At 35.6% G+C, this 18,872-nt stretch overlaps 1 protein-coding gene across 1 annotated transcript in view; it reads left to right on the top strand.

Annotated features, from left to right (window-relative positions):
- TM9SF3 (transmembrane 9 superfamily member 3) overlaps positions 1-15,491 on the top strand; it is a 65,223-nt gene extending 49,732 nt beyond the window's left edge. Inside the window, exons 11-15 of the mRNA XM_058543633.1 lie at positions 2,236-2,304; positions 5,129-5,275; positions 5,805-5,888; positions 6,014-6,090; positions 11,316-15,491. Coding sequence (XP_058399616.1) covers positions 2,236-2,304; positions 5,129-5,275; positions 5,805-5,888; positions 6,014-6,090; positions 11,316-11,383 — 445 coding nt within the window. The 3' untranslated portion in view covers positions 11,384-15,491. The remainder of the gene's footprint in view (positions 1-2,235; positions 2,305-5,128; positions 5,276-5,804; positions 5,889-6,013; positions 6,091-11,315) is intronic.
- Positions 15,492-18,872: the final 3,381 nt, after the last annotated feature.

Genomic DNA, 18,872 nt, shown 5'->3' with positions numbered 1-18,872 from the left:
TGAAATATTTACTATCTGCACATTTACAGAAAAAGTTTGCCAACCCCTGGCTTATAGTTTCATTTTCCTTTCCAGATATTTTATTATTCTAAACAATACTGACCCACATTTATAGCCATATATATATATATCATACCAATTGAGAGATGAATTAGGATCGAGACCAACTATAATTTACTGACTTATGTTTTTTATCTTCTCTTCTGGGATAGTATAGAATCTCTCAAATACAGTCTGTCACATTTTATGCCCAAATTGTGTTCTTGAGGACCTCCTATAATTCAAGATTAATCCTGATAAAGGATGACAAATATTTCTGTTTAACAGCTGAAGAGATTCTTCTATTGCAATAGTATAAACATAGTTTACAGTTCATTTGACCAATCAGCTTTGAAATTATGATTCTTGATGGATTTTTAATTTGGGATTTTTTTTTCCTTCAAATTTTGGGCATAAAATGAGATGTCATTAATATGTTTACATTTCTAATTTTTGTAATTCAAATTTGAACAAAATGTGAACTCGTATGTATATTTTGCCTTTTAAAATTAGTAAATTGAATATGTTAGTGCTGATTTATGCTATTCTGCATTCTTTATTTTCCTTATTCTTACCAGCAGACAAAAATAGAACTCTTACTGTACATTTATTACATTCTCCATCTCATTAGAATAGCTTTACAGTAGTCTCTACGTAGTCATAATAAGGGATATATATTGAAAAGCCTCTGTTCCTAGATATTTTACCACATTATAAATATAACTTATGTTCAAGTACTTATATGAACAGTCTTTTGTAGACTTGGAGATATGTAGACATTTATAGAAATAAAGTAGCCCCTATAGTTTAAAGGAGAGTGATCTGTTCTAGTCTGAGGAATTCTCCGTGTTCTTTTTTTCTTAAATTGGTACTCGTGAGAACTTTGGTAGTCTGTTTTTTAAAGTCGGTTATCTTTTTCAAATCAAGATTAGACAGTTAAGGCCCACTGATACCCTGATGTTCTTTCACCCATTACTGGGGAGGATAAGGTTAAAGAAAAAGCATAGTCAGAAATCACAGAAGTTCCTCTAGGTCACTAGGGCTAGTGAAGGAGAGGAAGGAACATGTGACCTTGCTAAGCATGGGTCACATTTCGGTGTAGGAAGGCTCATGTGTATCTTCATTTTCTTTATATAGTTACATGGGAACCAAAATCTGAATACTAGATCTGGCTCTCACTGACTGTCACCTTGGGCAGATCATTTTTAACCTCTGTGGGTCTTGGCTTCCCATAAATGGAGGGAAGGCTACATTAAATGATTTTTATGTTTTTTTTTCAGCTTTCAAACTCTTTGATTTTCTTTTCCGTTTTTCAGTTTGTTCATTCCAGAGATAGTAGTTTAGTATCTTTTATGTGCCAGATACTGTGCTGGGCACTGGGAATACCTAGATGAATAGCTTCTACCTGCTGGTGTTTATGATCTAGAGAGGTATGATATGTATGTAATTAGGCAGTTCAGTGTAGTGTGGTAAGTGCTGCCATGGAGTTCTGTTCAAGAGGCAGTGGAAGAATGGGGGAAGGACCCACCTCTTCCTGGGAGACTTGGGGAAGGCTTTACAGGGAGAACACTTGAGCTTGCAGGAGAAGAATGAGACAATAGAAGGCATTCCAGGTGGAGAATTACCAATCGCAATCCGTAAATGTTTGTTGAGTTAATGAATGAGGTTTGAATTTTATTTTTTATTCATTCTTTGGTTCCATAATAACTCAGAACTTGTAATACCTTAATTGTATAATTCATAGGAAAAGAAATTACTGAACCAAGGAAAGCATGAGCAAAGAGACGCAAGGCCACAATTTGGGAAACATTATTTCAGATAGGGGTCTCAGGACTTTTCTTTTCTTTCCCTATGGCTTTCTGTAAGTAAATGGCTATAAAGTTTTTAGAAGTTATTGAGAGGTGTAAAGCAGAAGCAAACACTTAGAGTCTTTCTAGAGTTCTGCCAGTGGCAAGAATTTGTGTTCCCCAAATTCTTATCTTGGCCTTTAATGCTGGAAAGAATTTTGACCATAACCTGTGGCTAATTTGGAGTCCCACCTCTGTATTGTGCCTCTTTGAAGTTTTGCTTTTCTTTTTACTGGTTTTTTTCTAGATTATTTTTAAGTACAAAACATCTGCTTTCTATTATCAGGATTTATATAATACAATATGAAAATCATACTAGAAGTCTACTGTTAATTTCAATATTTTCCAGGTTCATGGAGCCTGCAGTTATTGTTTGCCTCGGAGGAATTTTACCTTTTGGCTCAATCTTTATTGAAATGTAAGTTTTGGCAACGTATTTGTGTTTTGAGGGATTTAATTGTAATTAGAGAATTTAGGAGTTAGGGTAGGTGTAGAATCATCAGATGGGAAGGCATCAAACAGAGTTAGTCTGTGAATTCCATGGCTTCTAGAAAGGGGTCTATGTAGTCTTATCTAAAGGTAGCTTTCTGCTCTATTCTCAAATATTCAGGTGAAGTTTATACATTTTTGTATCATTTTCTAGACTTCTCTCACCTAGCAGGAGATCTTAGAAATCAAAGCGTGTGTGCCAGAGAATGCTAGACCAGCCTTTGATCACATGCAGGATATGAGGAATTAGTGGTTTTTATTGTATTTTTAAAATACTTCTCAGAGTCCAGGGAACTAGGTAAACCATTACCTACCAGCCAGTCTAGATCACGACATTCTTGGATGCGTAGTCATTCCTAGTCTCCTCTCCTTGGGACCTGCAGGAATGCTGGGAAGTGTGTATGTGTTTGGTTGTGGGAAGTATGCCATCTTGTGCCCAGTTACCATGCTTCATATCTGCATCCTTGGTCATCGCTGCAAAATATAAGCCTTTCTTTTCTCAGCCTGTTCCAATGTTACTTGATGGGAATGCTCTGGCATTTTAGGCAAGGCAGTTCTTTATATGGGACTTTCTCAAGAACTGCAGTCATACACCTCTGGCTCCTGCCCGTGAAATGCCAGTCATTGTGACCACTCAAAATTCCCCTGCACGTTTCCAGATGCCCTACTGCTGATTCTCTCCTGTACAGTGGACGCCTCCTTAACAGACATGGTTGGATCTGACAGTTGGTTAATTGAAAAAGTTGGCTTATGTAAGGGAATTATAAAAAAAGATACATGCATAATATTCTATTTTAACTTAAATAAAGGTATATCTTTCACTGATTTTTTTTTTTTAATAAGGAGCCAAGGTCTTTTCTTTGATTTGTAACTGGTTGACGTTTCCATCATTTTTCCTTTGACATTCATAATGCATCTTCTGTGTTTTCGAGCCTTTTTAAAGTGGAGAAAGACATAAAGACCTGTCTGAAGCATTCTAAGTACAGAATCCTTCTAGATTTGTACATTTATCCCCCAGTCTTTTATAGCTCTCTCACCCACACCTAATTTTATAACGTTTTTTTAGTGACTCACCTTATTGAATTTTTCTAAAGTATTCAACATAATTTTCATAGTAATCACACATCCTTTTTGCTCTCATGTTTATTGGTTTATGTAACATTTAATTAAGTTGTCTATTTACACTAACAAGTACAACTCACTTAGATATGGGCCATTCCTGGTGGTCAGCTACCAGCTGTTAGTGTGCTGTGGGCGTTAGTCAGTACCTTAGAGGGGTTGGCGTGCATGTCACTCTAGCTTGTGGTTTAATAAAGCCAGTTCAGGAACTTCTGTACTTCCAATCTGATACTGCTTTGTGTTCTCACCCTGACTTGACCTCCGACTATTTTTTTTCGCTCCTTCTCCTGTCCCTAATACCTTCTGGATCGCATCTCTTCCTGCTTTCTCAGGTACTCTGTTCCATTAGACAGCCTCTCTGCTGTATCTTTAACTTCTCCTCTGTTTGACCACCCTCAAACCCATTCTCCTCTTGGTAGCCACATTTTAAAAGTATCAGTCTGATCATGTTACTTCTTTGCTAGAGACTTCTCATTTTCATGAGGTAAGGTCCAAATCCCATAACATAGCCGTTAAGACTTTTATAATAGAGGATCTGGCGCTGGTCGCTTCTCCAACCTCATGTGTTAGCTCTCACCCCTTCATTTGAAGTTCTAGCCCTACTGAATTACTTTGAGTTTTTCTCAATACAGTGAATTCCCTTATGTGTGAGCCTTTGCTGTTCCTGTGCCTGGCTCATTCTTCTAGTGCTCCCCACCCCCGACATGCCTTATCTGATTCTTCCCACTACCCCTTCCCCGCAAAGCCCCACCCAGCCAAACCAGTAAGATGCCCCTTGTAGGTGCACTGATAAAGTACATCTCACAGTGCATCATGATTGCCCCTTCACTGGTGTTCCCCACCAAACAGTAGTCTCCTTGAGGGCAGAGACTTTGTCGTCTGTCTTCACAGTTCTAGTCTTACTGCTTCTCTGATATGTGGGAGGGTCTCAGTAAATATCTACTGAAAGAATGAGTGATGAATAAGGGAACTAACAAACAGAAAAGAACAAGAAAAAGAAAAGAGGCTAAAAGACCCTTTTCTAATTTAATGATAACTTGGGTAATGGAATTAGAGTGAGGAGTCTTTTTCTTAGGGTAAAATCTTAATGCCCTTTCTCTTACTGCTTCTGAAAATAGCATGAAGTTTTTTTTAGGCTTTCTTTTCCTAATTATTTTTAGTTTCTTAATTTTATACATTATTATTCTCTCAAACATATTTTTTTATTTAATAGGGTGTGTTATAAAACATAAAATACTTGGCTTAAATAGTGTTGTATCTAGAAAAAAATGAAAGAATGAGGGAATTGACTTTATTTTACAAATATAAATTTTTAGCTGTTTTCATTTTTCTTTTGCACAGTTTACTCCTTTAAACTTCTAATTTGTTCATTTCTATTATCTATTTTTAGAGATGAATGCCCTAGTAAAGAATCTGTTCTTGAAAGATTATCCAAGGAAATATTTTTGAGAGAATTTTAGAAGATTTAATAGATGAAAAAGGATAAGGGAAACTGTTGGAAGTTACTTGAAAGAAAAATATTGAGATTTTAGTGAGAGAAAGTGAGAACTAAGATGTATGTGAGATGTAGCAAAAGCAGGGTGAGCTTCAAGAAGAAAGACTAGAAAACTATGTCTTCATTGCATTTTATTTAGGTATTTCATCTTCACATCTTTCTGGGCATATAAGATCTATTATGTCTATGGCTTCATGATGCTGGTGCTGGTCATCCTGTGCATTGTGACCGTCTGTGTGACCATCGTGTGCACGTACTTTCTACTAAATGCAGAGGATTATAGGTGGTAAGTCCTTATTTCTGGGAGGAACCTCTGGGGACCATAACATTTTAAAGTAAGATTCCATTTGAAGTGTATAAAGTGGAATAAAAGATTTGTCTAGAAATTTTGGTACTTAAGATAGTATAGGGATTTTTTTTTCAGTTATAAAGACGATGAAGATTTTAGAGGAAAAATCACATCAGTCACAAAAATGTTTTTTGTATTATTGAGAGTTACTATATTAGAAATATTTTTACAAAGTGCTTGATGTGGAAAGAGCTTTATGAGGAAGCATTGGTCCATTTTAAACACAAAGAGACAGATCTGAAAAAGGAAATGGTTTATTTAAGGTCACTTATAACAGGGCATCTGACAAAATTCAGGATCTCTCCTTCCAGTTCTTAGACGCTCTCCCTGTTGATATATTTAAATGACATATATATACATTTGTTTTTAAGTATACAGAATTTTAAAGGATGATTTTATAAAATTATTTGCTTCACAATCTTTGTGTAATTGCCATTCATTCAAAAGAGGTTTTTTTTTTTTTCAGGCAATGGACAAGTTTTCTCTCTGCTGCATCAACTGCAATCTATGTTTACATGTATTCCTTTTACTACTATTTTTTCAAAACAAAGTAAGTGGAGACATTTTCTCATTTCGTATTTAGGACACTAAATTTGTCATTTAAATACTAGAATTTAAGGCCTTATGTTGAATAAAAATGGATATACTATTTATAATTTTTTTGTTTTATTTCAGGATGTATGGCTTATTTCAAACATCATTTTACTTTGGATATATGGCGGTATTTAGCACAGCCTTGGGGATAATGTGTGGTAAGTTCTGAAATTCTTGGAATATCATGAGTAAATCTTTGACTGTTTCAAAATCAGAAAAATACAGTAACTGGAATTAAGAAAGTACATTCTGTTGTTTGATCAAGAACACCAAAATAAACTCAAGAGTCTGATATCAGTCCTTTTGACTATTCCTCAAATCCTAACTTATCACCTCATTGACTTCTTTTTTAATTTTCTGTTCCTAATAATTCTGTATTGCGCTATTTTCCATACCACAATTAGTTTCTCATTTATGTTGAGAATTGGTGTTTTTTTTAGCTTAGGTTCCTTGGAAAAGATTATGATGTAAAGAGGGTAAGGTGTTGGTGGAATGATTTCTGTTTGGAAGGTTCTCTGACTGTTCATGGAGGTGACAGTGTCCAGGAAGCAGCACAGTTTACTGGTGATGAGTACACACTTGAGTGTCTACAGACTGGGCTGAAGTTCTGGCTGTGCCACATGTATGTTCTGTACCTTGATCCAGCTCCCCAAGCTCTCCAAACCTCTGTAAAATGAGGATAATACCCTTGTTTCATGGGTTTATCATAATCTTCCATTCAGTGGCAGAGATGATACTTATCACCATATGACAGAGTCTCCAGCATGTGTGAAATAGCTAGAAAATAAAGAGCTTTTGGAGTAGCATGATAAATGGAAAGAGCATGGACTTGAGAGCCCGAGTTACCTGGATTAAATCTCCATGCTGCTGCTCACCTTTTTTGTGGCCATGGGAAAGCATGTTAACCTCTCTAAACCTCATTTTCTCGTCTGTAATACGGGCATTTCTTTCCTAGTAGTAATTTATATTGTAGTAGTGTCATGTGTGTAAAGCACCAAGCGTAATGCAGGTCTGTTATTAGGTGGTAAGAGAGAGCCAGTTACATGGGAGACATGCTGGGGAATGGGAAGAGCTCGGACTTTGGGGTCAGTCAGTCCTGGGTATGAATCCTCGTGCCCCTACTTAATAGCCATATTACTCTGGCCAAATCATTTAACCTTTATTTCTCATCATTCTCATTTGCAAAACAGAAGTAATACCTACCTCAGAGGGTTGTGAGGAGGATTCAGAGATTGAATGTGGGTAAACATCAGGTAGATGGCAGATGCTCAGTGAGTGGTGGCTGCTGCTGTTACTGTATTGACGAGGGCTAGAAGTCTTGGGCTTCCTTCTGTTCTGGGATTGTGTCTCTGTTTCTGTAGTTTCTTTGGGTTTCTATACCTTGTGTTTTCACTCAGAGGAATTTCATGACGCTGAGTCCGGGCAGAGGTACCTTAAGGGAAATGCATACAAGTAACTCACTTCTTTTTGGTTTCAAGTTTTTACTGGATAAATGAGGCTAATTCCCTAGTTACCACATAGGAATAATATAAGGCTTAAGTACTAATCACTGGAAACATTTCCAGATAGTATATAATTCAGACCCTTCTCCTTTCTCTATTATTTGCCATTGACTTTTTTTGGGATAGTTCCACCTTTAGCTACAGGGTGGGCTATAGAATAAGTAAGATATGATGATCTTGTTAAAAGCTAGGTCCTGGTATGACATTTGTGGACCTCTTTGGGGTACCAATATTGCTTTTTACCTCCATCAAAAGAATCTGTTCTGCAGATTGGTAGTTGCCAGAGGCATGGGGTTGGGGAAGTGGGTGAAATCTGTGAAGGTGGTCAAAAGGTACAGACTTCCAGTTCCAAGATGACTAAGTTCTGGGGATGTGATGTACAGCATGGTGACTAGAGTTAACAATACTGTATTGAATATTTGAAAGTTGCTGAGAGAGTAGATCTTAAAAGTTCTCATCATAAGAAAAAAAATGTAACTATGTGAGGTGATGTATGGTAACTAAATTTTTTGTGGTATTGTTTCACAGTATATACATATATCAAATCATTATGTTGTGCACCTTAAGCTAATACAGTGTTTTGTGTCAATTAAAAAAAAAAGAATCTGTTCCCTTCATATATACCATGTACGTGATCATATGTGCACACACACAAATGACGTTGCCTGTGAAGTCGTAAAACTAATTCCACGACCTGTGAGGGAAGACAGTTCTCTATGTTATTGTCACATGTTTTCTTTATAGCTGCTATAATAATCAATTAGTTAACCAACTTTGAGGGAAAGATGAATAAGAACTGAAGATTAAAACTAGATTTGCATCATGTGGGAACACCCTCGTGTATCCCCAGGCAATCAGAAGGTTCTTTGAGTATTACTGGCCATCCGTCCTTCAGAGTATTGCTCACGGAGCTCCTCTTTATTTAATCTAAGATCTTTCTTGATCATCACCAGCATTCAGTGAGGTGTAGAATCATGGGGTTATGCAGAGGGCTAATTTTTTTTTTCCTTGACACTTTCTATATGTGATCTTAGGAAGACCTTGAGGTAATATCTTGACATTTACAAGGAAAATGGAATGAATTTATCTAAATTTTTTGAGTGCTTTTCCTGTTGAAATTTCCTCTTGCTGCCTGAAAATCTTGGCACATTTACAGTCCCCTGCTGTTCTGGCAGTGTTTCAGCATTTATTCTTACTGGGTTTATATGCCTTCAGTGTTAATATATTTTGGGGGGGGGGGGAAACAGTTTAGATTGGAGCTGATTAAAATGTCATCATAATACAAAAATTATACATACGCATCAGGTTATGTTGCTAAAATGCTTTTTTTAGTCAGTAATTGAAAGAAAAATATTTATTGATTTTTTTTTAAATGTAGAAAAAAGAAACGACTATGTTAAGGTGGGAAATAATTAGAATTGTTATAGTCTTTATATTTTAGGCATAGCATATTCCCAAGACATTTTACTTTTCTAGAGAGCATATTCGGTATCCTCCTTTTATAAAGTCATATTTTTATAAGCTTATTCTTAAGATACTCTTAAGATTAGGAAAAATGATTCTCTAGGTTAATACTGTTTTGCTTTTAAGCATATCTCTGCTCAAAGGGGAACAATGTTTTGTAGGTCTGGAAAATTGGATTTGGACATTGGGCTAGTGCTATATTATACCAGTTAAATTTTTGATTCTAATTAAAATTTTGTAGATATTTTTATGTTCTAAGAATTCAGGCTTATTTTTACAAAATTGAATGACTTTTTTTCTTTTTTCTTACCTTGTAAGGACTTGTATTATAACTATTTAAAAATGAATTATCACTATTTTCAAGTGTAGTATGATTACTTCATATTATAAAGTAAATGTCTATTCATTGCAAAAATAATCGGAAATAGGTTTGCTTTGTATTTTGGTGGGTTTTTTGATATTTTTAATATTTAATTATGGGAAATTTTAAAATATATACAAAAAGAGGATCAATTTTATATATATAGTGAGTCCCCATGTACCTAACACACCTAATGTCAGTAATTATCAACGCAGGGCCAATTTTGTCTTATTTATATTTCTACCTTACCCCCTTTTATTCTGACAAGAATCTTGGATCTCATGTCATTTCAACTGTAAATGTTTCAGTGTATATATAAATATACATAATATTTATATAACTATAATATATTTCAGTATATATATATATAATTCCTTTATACGCTCAAATATTCAGTTAGTATTCAGATTTACGCCACCTGTCCCATTTTTCTTTTAATGCATTTTGTTTGCATCAAGATCCAATTAAGGTCCATGCATTTCTTGGTTAAAATGTCTTTTAAGGCTCTTTTAATCTATTGATATTCTCTCTCTTTTCCCTTGCAATTTATTTAAGAAACTTGGGTTTTTGTTTTAATTCCTGTAGAGTTTTCCATACTCTGGATTTTGCTAATTATATCCCTGAAGTGTCTTTTAATGTTTCTCCATGTGTTTTCCCCCATATTTCCTGTAAAGTGGTAGTTAGATCTATAGCTTGATTATACTCAAGAATTCTTGTCCGAGAATACTTACAGGTGGTTTGTAAAGTTTTATCAAGAGGCACTTAATGTCTGGTTGTCGCTGTGAGAGTTAGCAGTCATTGATAATTATTGCCTAGCTCAAATAACTCATTAGTGGTTATAATATTCTAATTCTGTTGTTCTTTTTATATTTATTAGCTGAGATACTTCTATAAGGAGAAACTTTCTTTTATCAACCATTTGGTTACCTCGAGGTACAGTTCATACATAGGAAAGGCAAAATAGACTTATTTCTTTCCTTTCATATACCAGTTGAGTGAATAAAAGTTCAAAGATGACTGATTAGGCTTATGTATGTTTGTATCATTATTAACTTATGGAAGATTTACTTTTAAATAATATTGGGCTTAGATGGTAAATTCCTAAATGCAGTGGAGAATCCTCTCTATGACTTGAACAACAGCTATCTTATTCTAAAGATCCTTTGGTATTTGCAGTAAAGAACTATGCAGTTCATTCATTCATTCCACAAATATTTATTGAGTACTTTATCTTGTGCCAACCATTCTTTTAGGCACAGGAGGTAGACACTTAATTTAACAAAACAGACAAGTACCCCTGCTTTCTGGTGTTTAGAGCCGCATTTGAGGCTGATTACTCAAAAACAACATTTCAAAGCTCCTGACCTCTTGCCTGTCTCTCTTGTCCATTCCCCCAAATATGTCTTCCTTTTTGTCCATTCTCTACAAATATATCTTCCTTGTCCATTCCCTCAAATATGTCTTCGTTTTCGTCCATTCTACCTTCCTTTCTGTCCATCTCTACAAATATGTCAGCCACACAGCTTCTACAATTTAAACATAAAAAAGAAACCATCAGAAAATGCCTCTTGTCTAGAGCTTCAAATGCCGTTGGGCCATGGTTCTCAGTCCTTCCCTGAGAGAATCCCCAGTTGATTCTTACTTACTTATCCATAACGTATCTCATGGTTTGGGGGACATGTTAATATTGTTTTAATGACCTAGAATAATGCATGCTCAAATTTTAAAAAGACATGTTTTTTCATTTAACAAATTTTTGTCATTATCAAGTTATTCTTACTTTATGAGAGATGTATTTTAATTCATATGATTATTATATGCATAATAATTGACACTTAATTCTAAAAATATTACATCAGGTCAAACTTGGTGTACGACAGTAACAGGTGGTTTGCAAAACAAGTGATACAATTTTAATACGTTTAGAGGAATTACTAACATAAAGATTTTATCTTGAAAAAAGAATAACTTTCCAGAGCAGAGCGTTCAGTGTTTGTAAATGATGGTTACCGCTCTGTATGTATTTGTTTCAAAACATCTTATTTTATCTTTACAGGAGCAATTGGTTACATGGGAACAAGTGCCTTTGTCCGAAAAATCTATACTAATGTGAAAATTGACTAGAGACCCAAGAAAACCTGGAACTTCGGATCAATTTCTCCTTCATAGGGGTGGAACTTGCACATCAAAAAAAGCGCAAGAAGAGATTTGGGCTTTAACACTGGGTACTTTATGGGTCTCTCTTTTGTGGATGACTTAAAGTAACATCTATTTCCATTGATCCTAGGTTCTTACTGACTGCTTTCTCCAGCTGTTCACAGCAAATGCTTGGATTTTATGCAGTAGGCATTACTACAGTACATGGCTAATCTTCCCAAAAACTAGCTCATTAAAGATGAAATAGACCAGCTCTCTTCAGTGAAGAGGACAAATAGTTTATTTAAAGCATTTGTTCTAATAAAATAAATAGAGGGAAACTTGGATGCTAAAATTACATGAATAGAAATCTTCCTGGCACTTAGTGTTTCTACGTTATTGAAAAATGATGTTCCAGAAAGATTACCTTTTTCTCTTATTTTTACTGCCATCGTCAACCTATTGTGGGACATTTTTATATATTGGATCTAGGTTCTTTTTTGACCTTTTTTTTTTTTTTTTTCAATTCAAGTGCATCCTTTTTTTTAAGAGAGAGTTAAAAAATATTAAATCCTGCATGTAATATATCTGCTGTCATCTTAGTTGGACCAACTTCCCATTTATTTATCTTAAAACTATCCAGTTACATCTTAATTCCATCCAAAGAAGATACAGTCTGAAGATAGAGGTGTACTTTCTACAATGCAATTTACTGTACAGTTAGAAAGCAAAGTGTTAAGTGGAGAAGATATTTGTTTTTATTAAACATTTTGAGATTTAGATAAACTACATTTTAACTGAATGTCTAAAGTGATTATCTCCCCCCTGCCAAGTTAGTCTTACATCTTTTTTGGGTTTGAATGAAGGTTTTACATAAGAAATTATTAAAAACAAGGGGGGTGGGTAATAAATGTATATAACATTAAATAATGTAACGTAGGTGTAGATTCCCAAATGGATTTGGATGTACAGATTGACTACGGGGTACTGTTTTCTGATGATGATTGGTGTAGAAGTGTGTGAATTGGGGTGGCTTTTTACATCCTGCCTACCACTGCATGAAACTTCGGGGTTTCTTCAAAATGTGCGTGTTATACTTCTTTTGGGAGGGGGGATTGTTTTCTTCTGTTTCTTTTCTGAGACTCCTACAGGAGCTAAATTTGTAATTTAGAAACATTTAATTTTGTTAATCCTGTCTGGGGCACTTAAGTAACATCTAGAGCATTACTGCTTTAGAAGGTTAAAATAAAATTTCCTGACCAAATTGTTTTGTGAAAATAGATGTGTTTGCAATTTGAAGATAACTTTTCAAAGGGCAATATTACTGAATACAATTTTTTTAATATACTATAAACTATGCTTTTCTAATACAGGGGACCCACACTTTAAAATCCCCAAACTTGCTTACATCTAGATTATCCAGTACAGTCACAGAGTAAATGACAAGCTCTTTGAATGAAATCGTGGCACAAAATCTGTTCAGGTTGGTGTACCGTGTAAAGTGGGGATGGGGTAAAAGTAGTTAGCTTACTATTGGATGAGCAAATAAAGGTTACAGTTTTCTAAGAGAAGTGATTTTAATTTTGAATACATCTTTCTGGAACTATCCATAATGTGAAGTTTTCCTAGAACCATTCAGTTTCTAGTTTAATAGTTTGCTATGCAAATGACCACCTAAAACAATACTGTATATTGGTATTTTTAGAAAGACTCCAAACAGCTATATATAAACCTTCATGCCATTTATAGTTATATAAGATGTTTTCATTACAAAATATGTTTCTATAAATTGCTAGACTCGGCATCCTATTTTGTGGCATGTAAGGATTATAAAGAGTGAAAAGTTTGATTTCTTACCACTTAAGTATGCCTGACATGAACAAACAGAAATTGGATCAGAAGCTGTAGGTAAATTTTCTTCTTCAAGCCAAAATGTTATATTAAATATTATCTACTGGGTCTTCCATTTTCTCTTACTTCTCATTTGCCTTTAAGATCTTATAAGAAAAGAAACTAAAAGTCAATATTTAGTGGCTTATATAATATAACTTTTTAACTACATATAAAGTACTTATAATAACATGCAGGCTATCTGATGAAGCATAAATTGGACAGCGAGCTTTTGTCTTAATAAAATGAAATTTGTTTCTCATGAGTCTTGTGGTAAGATGTAGGCTTTTTAAAGAATGAGTGGTTTAGCTGCTTTCAAGTACACTGATTCTTTTTACTAAATTGAGCTCTATTTGAAGTTCTTTGGAATCTTCAGTGAAAAATAATTTTCTAATTTCCAAATACATTGAAGAGCTCCATTAAAATGCATATAAATCACCCTGAAAAGTCTTTTAGAAAATATGTATTGGTTTATGACTTCATAGAGGGGCTGGATGTGTGTGTGTCTTGAAGAAGATGTAATCCACAAATAGTTTAGCTCCCTAGCTCTTAGTTGTAGAATAGTAAAATAGAATATTATTTAAGTTAATTAAAGGGTGAGGTTTTTCTACTCCATTAATGCCGTATATCTGTCTTGCATTTGTTAACATTATTTGCTCAACTTATCAGCTGATGCTTTGTACACTATCAAAAACTAAATAAGGATACACTTTTCCCTTGTATCTATAAGCATGCTTCTGAAATTTAGCTACACTAGTAGTTGACACCATCATACATATATCCTAGTATGCGAGTAGGATGAGGTGGAAATATGACGGCTGGAGGGATGGTAAAGGATTCTTTAGTGTATCATGTTGGGCTCCTAGATTGTACTGAGTTGGCCCATAAACCAAGCCCCATACTCTTAGAATTCATCATACCCTGGTGATATCTGAACCCAGTAAATGGGTATGCTTGGGTATTTTTCATTGAGAGTGGATGGACCTCTTTATAAAGGTGGTTGCTGCAAATTCTAGTTCTTCCAAAAGCCACTTTATTTAGGGTTTATCCACAAATCATATTCATTTTGATAAAGCTTTTATTTCTTAAATGTTTACTAACCACCTCATGCCAAATGTTTTGCAACTAAATATTATTTTAAGATTTCCTGAATGTAAAAAAGAAAAAATGTATTAATGTAATTTGTTCAGGAAAAGCTACATACTGAAGGGCTTCTGTATATGAATTCTGGGAAAGAAAAACCTATTTGTAATCCATACATTGCAGTTCCATCTGGGTTTTAAGTTTAGATTTTAGCATGTCTTAGTGCTTCATTCTATTGATTTATTGGAACACGTAATAAATAGGAGTAGTGATGTATGACAACACATATTCATTAATTTATCATATCTTCATAAAAATTGCATAGTTATGAAGCTATATTTTAGCAATCAAGATGTTAAAGAGATCAGAGAAGTGAAAATTTATAAAGATTGTTTGGAAGTGTGTACAGAAACAGACTAGACTAGATTTAGATGTAGAGTAGATCAGAAAGTTAACATACAGCTGCAGAAATTTTGTAAGATTTAAATTCTGTATGAAGAATAACTCTAGTTCTCTCCTATGAGCATTTTCTAAAAGCCATCTGATTTGACTTTCTTGTTGGAGCTGTAGGCAGAATTGTGCTAAGACAAAAGTAAAAATTAAGTTCATATTTCACTGTATTAGGAAATGAAAATAAAACTGTTGGGAAAGCTGCTTACGTTGAAGTATTGATGAGCTAGGCTTGCTGATAATTGACTGATAAAGCAGCATTCGGTGTGTTTACCACAGTTCCTCAGGTTAGGTCATTTGAAAGTCAAACTTATAAGTAAGGGCTTAAGGCAAGGAAGAAATAACATGGAATTCTATTTGAAGGATGACAGAATATACTTGGAAAAGCAGTATATCCCAAGTAAAATCCCACTTGGGCTTTTCAGCTATTTCAAACTTGAATCTATAAATCCCCACAGAACACGGACAATCGGTGACAGAGTTGGAAGGAGACACTGCTCAGTGATTACTTCTGATTTGTACACACCCTTGGTTTGTGGAGGCCATATTCCAACTGGCTTTTTAGTAATAGAAATCCAGTATATAGTGTATCAAATACATTTCAGGTTCTAATCTAGTCTGTTAATCTAACTGAAGTTGGATTTTTTTAAAAAGTAATAAAAAGTTAAATGTACTTCCCTTGGATGCTTTCTTTCTTTCTTTTTGAAACACATGAACCAAGCATAAGGGATAACCCATTATTATTGGCATGCATTTGAAGAGATTACTGATAGCTTCCCATAGTTAAATAAAGCAGGGGTCAGCAGACTTTTTCTGTAAAGGGCTAGATAGGAAATATTTGAGGCTTTGAGAGCCATACAGTCTGTCACAACTACTCTACTGTTGTAGTACAACGGCCATAGTCGACAGTACATGAACTAATGGGCATGCTGTGTTCCAACAGAACAGCAACAAAACAGCCAGTGGGCCATAGTTTGCTGACTCTTGAAATGAAGGATTTAAAATTTAACATTTGATTTTTCCGTCAACTTTATACTTTGAAAAAGAAATTAAATGTACAGAAAGTTGAAAGAATGGTATAATGAATAAGGTTTGTCTTTTTAAAAAAATATTTCTCTTTTATTGTCATTCTTTTGACTTTTTTTACGTACAAGCTCTGACTCCTACACTCAGACCCGACTACCCCTATGCCTGTCGTTCTCCTGATTGATAATACATTGCATTTGTCCAGTACTTATTACTTTTTCAAAGCAGTTTCACATATGTTCCCTCAACCATCCTGTGAGGCTGACAGAGTAGACAGCTACATTTTATAGATAAGAAACTAGAGCAGCTACAAAGTCTCTTACTTTTAGCCCAGAAGTAATCAAGATTAGGGTCCTATTGTCTTGACTGCTGTAACTGTAAAATGGGGATGTCGTCTCTCCAGCCTGTGGAGCAGATAATGTATGTAGAGATCACACTGAAAATGAGTGTTGCGTACCAATGGAAAGGGTTATTTTTATTGTGCTACATCAGAATCAGTGGTTAATTTCTCCAGGTCTGATTATACTTTTTGTTTTTTTATCTCCAGTTTTAACTAGTTACTTAAATCCTTGTCAGCCTTTTCTCGCCCTGATTTTATTAGCTGTCTCAGTTGATACCTAACACTTGACAATTCCTATTAGCCAAATAGTTTAAGTGGGTACAAATTTGGATTACTTTTGATCACTTTAATGAACACTTTCTGTCTAGCTGGAAAACTAGGGGTATAAGGGAATCTGTTTTACAGCCAGCTTCTGGATTTCAAAGAGAACTATTTTATTAAACTTAATCTACAGTTTAACATTAGCAAAGGGGGGAAATAAGCCTACATTGGGACACGTAGAGCCAATGGTAATGTAGTCTATAAATGTATTTACAATTGTTTTCAAAGTTGTGCATGCTTAAGGTGATAGGAGGTTCAAATTTAAAAAATGGAGGAGATGGTTGTAGGGAGAAGGTGATGTAAGTTCTTTTAACTGGCCAATGTCCGTGGTTATTCTTAGTGACTCAGTCTAAGCCACTAAGATTATGAAACTTAACCTTGAAGGTCATTGAAGGGAAGGGAGGGTCTTGAGAGTGAGAAATGGAGAGTGGGTGTAAGTTGGAGTTGGTTGGAGAGATCTGCTGGAGGTTATAGACCAGAAGTTAGGACACACATAAATAGATAAGTGTCATAAGTGTGGTAGCTGCTATAATAGATGTTGGCATGAGGATGCAGGCTGTGTGGTTATCAAGTTGCCCTGGCAAAGACATGGAGGTGTGAAGTAGCAAGGCCCTTTTAGGATGACTGCAAGGTGTTTAATGCAACAAGAGCGGGGAGACGGAGGTGGTAAGAGCGGAGGCTGGAAACATGCAAGGAAGCCCTGATGGTGGATGGAGGGCCCAGTGTGCCATCCTGAGAAGCTCAGATGAAGGTTTTGGAGAGCCACAAAGGGTTTTAAACAGCTGCTGAAATTGTAACTATTAAATATTTTTAATTACCTTCTCCGAAGAACTCAAAGTACCTTCTCAGTGGTCAGTAATGTAAACGAAGGAATGACCCAGCAGATGAGAGTGCCTGCTTTATTCTGGAGGTTCTGCTTCCTGCCTTGGAGGAGATGATGATGTGTAGTGGCCTGGAAAGGCAAAATGAGGAGAAGGTGGTCTACATGGAGTAGTTAAGGAGGATAAAACTTGGTAGATGTGGAGGGGTTTGAGAGCTACTGCAAGAGAACAGGGTCACTCAGTATATGGGTATAGATGGAATGAGTTGGGTGGACAGACATCTGACTAAAAAGAGGAAAAAGCTTGTATTCACTTGCAGGTTTTCCACAGGACCAGGAGCTATGGGGGAGGAAACCCACAAATAACTATGAATGTAATAATGGAACTAAGTTGAGCAGCTTTAGATCATAAAGCCTTTTGTTCTAAATCTAGTTTTTTCATGAGATTTAAAATAAAAATATACTTTAAAAATTATTTGAACCCAGATTAGAGTTTAATATATACAAGTGGTGAGTGAAATCAAGAACTGTATAGCTGAGAAAACATATTAACCATCCCTTTTCAGTTGTTCCTAATTACCCTTTCTCTTCTGTGATCCAAATGTTTTGTTGATATTTGTTGGTTGATAGCCAAAGTAGCATCTAAACAGGGCTTCTGACATAAAACTGTGCAGCTCACTCATCCAGGAGCACCACTGTCTTCAAAATATTTGGACAAAGAGTGTTGGTGAGAAGACCTGGCAGGTACTCACCAGGTGGGAATTAGAGGCAGTAAAAGTTCACAACCTCTGTGCTTGCAGAAGAGGTTGCCTGTAATGTCTGTTTTCTGGAGGAACTCCCTGCTAATGAGGAAGCCAGTTGGCTGTTTGCCTAGTGCCATCTGGAGACCTGGAAGTGTCACAGAGGTTTATTAGGCTTTTTAGATGTTGACTTTGTGGACTTGTCTACTGACAGGTGGTGACCTTCACTTGGTTGAATGCAGAGAACTATGGCGTGGGGTTTGACTCCTTCTGGCATTCAGGCAGAAAAGCCATTCAACCCCTTGCCACACCTATTGCTTGTTTAATGGCCTCTTGGTCTTCCCTGCCATTTGGCAGCATCCATTCCCCCTAAATTCCTTCCTCCCACTTGTCTGTTCCTAACCAGATCTTGCCCAATCTGGCTCCATCCTGTATGTGCCATTTGATGAAAACTCAGCATGAAGCACAGTCAATTTGCATTTCTTTCTAAGGACCAAGACAAAATATACAGTAACACCCTTCCAGTGATTAACTTTTAAACCTTTACTGGTTTGAAGGACTTGATATCCTAGTTAATAGATGAGAAGACAAATGATCATAATGCAAGAAATTTGGAGTCCTGTGTAAAGCCCAGCTCTGGGCTCCCTAACGACTATTCTGTTATTAGTGGCTGTGAAACCATGTGGAAAAAGGGAAGTTCAGCCCATTTTTCTGCTTGCAGTTTAAGTAAAAAAGGATTGTACTGAATGTGATGCTGAAAATCTCTACATATTGGTGTGTTTTACTCCTTGATTAGGGCAATTTTGC

The sequence above is a fragment of the Diceros bicornis genome, chromosome 6, assembly GCF_020826845.1.
Source record: "Diceros bicornis minor isolate mBicDic1 chromosome 6, mDicBic1.mat.cur, whole genome shotgun sequence".
Taxonomy (NCBI): domain Eukaryota; kingdom Metazoa; phylum Chordata; class Mammalia; order Perissodactyla; family Rhinocerotidae; genus Diceros; species Diceros bicornis.
Note: the sequence above shows the minus strand (reverse complement) of the source record. Positions and strands in the feature narration are given on the sequence as shown.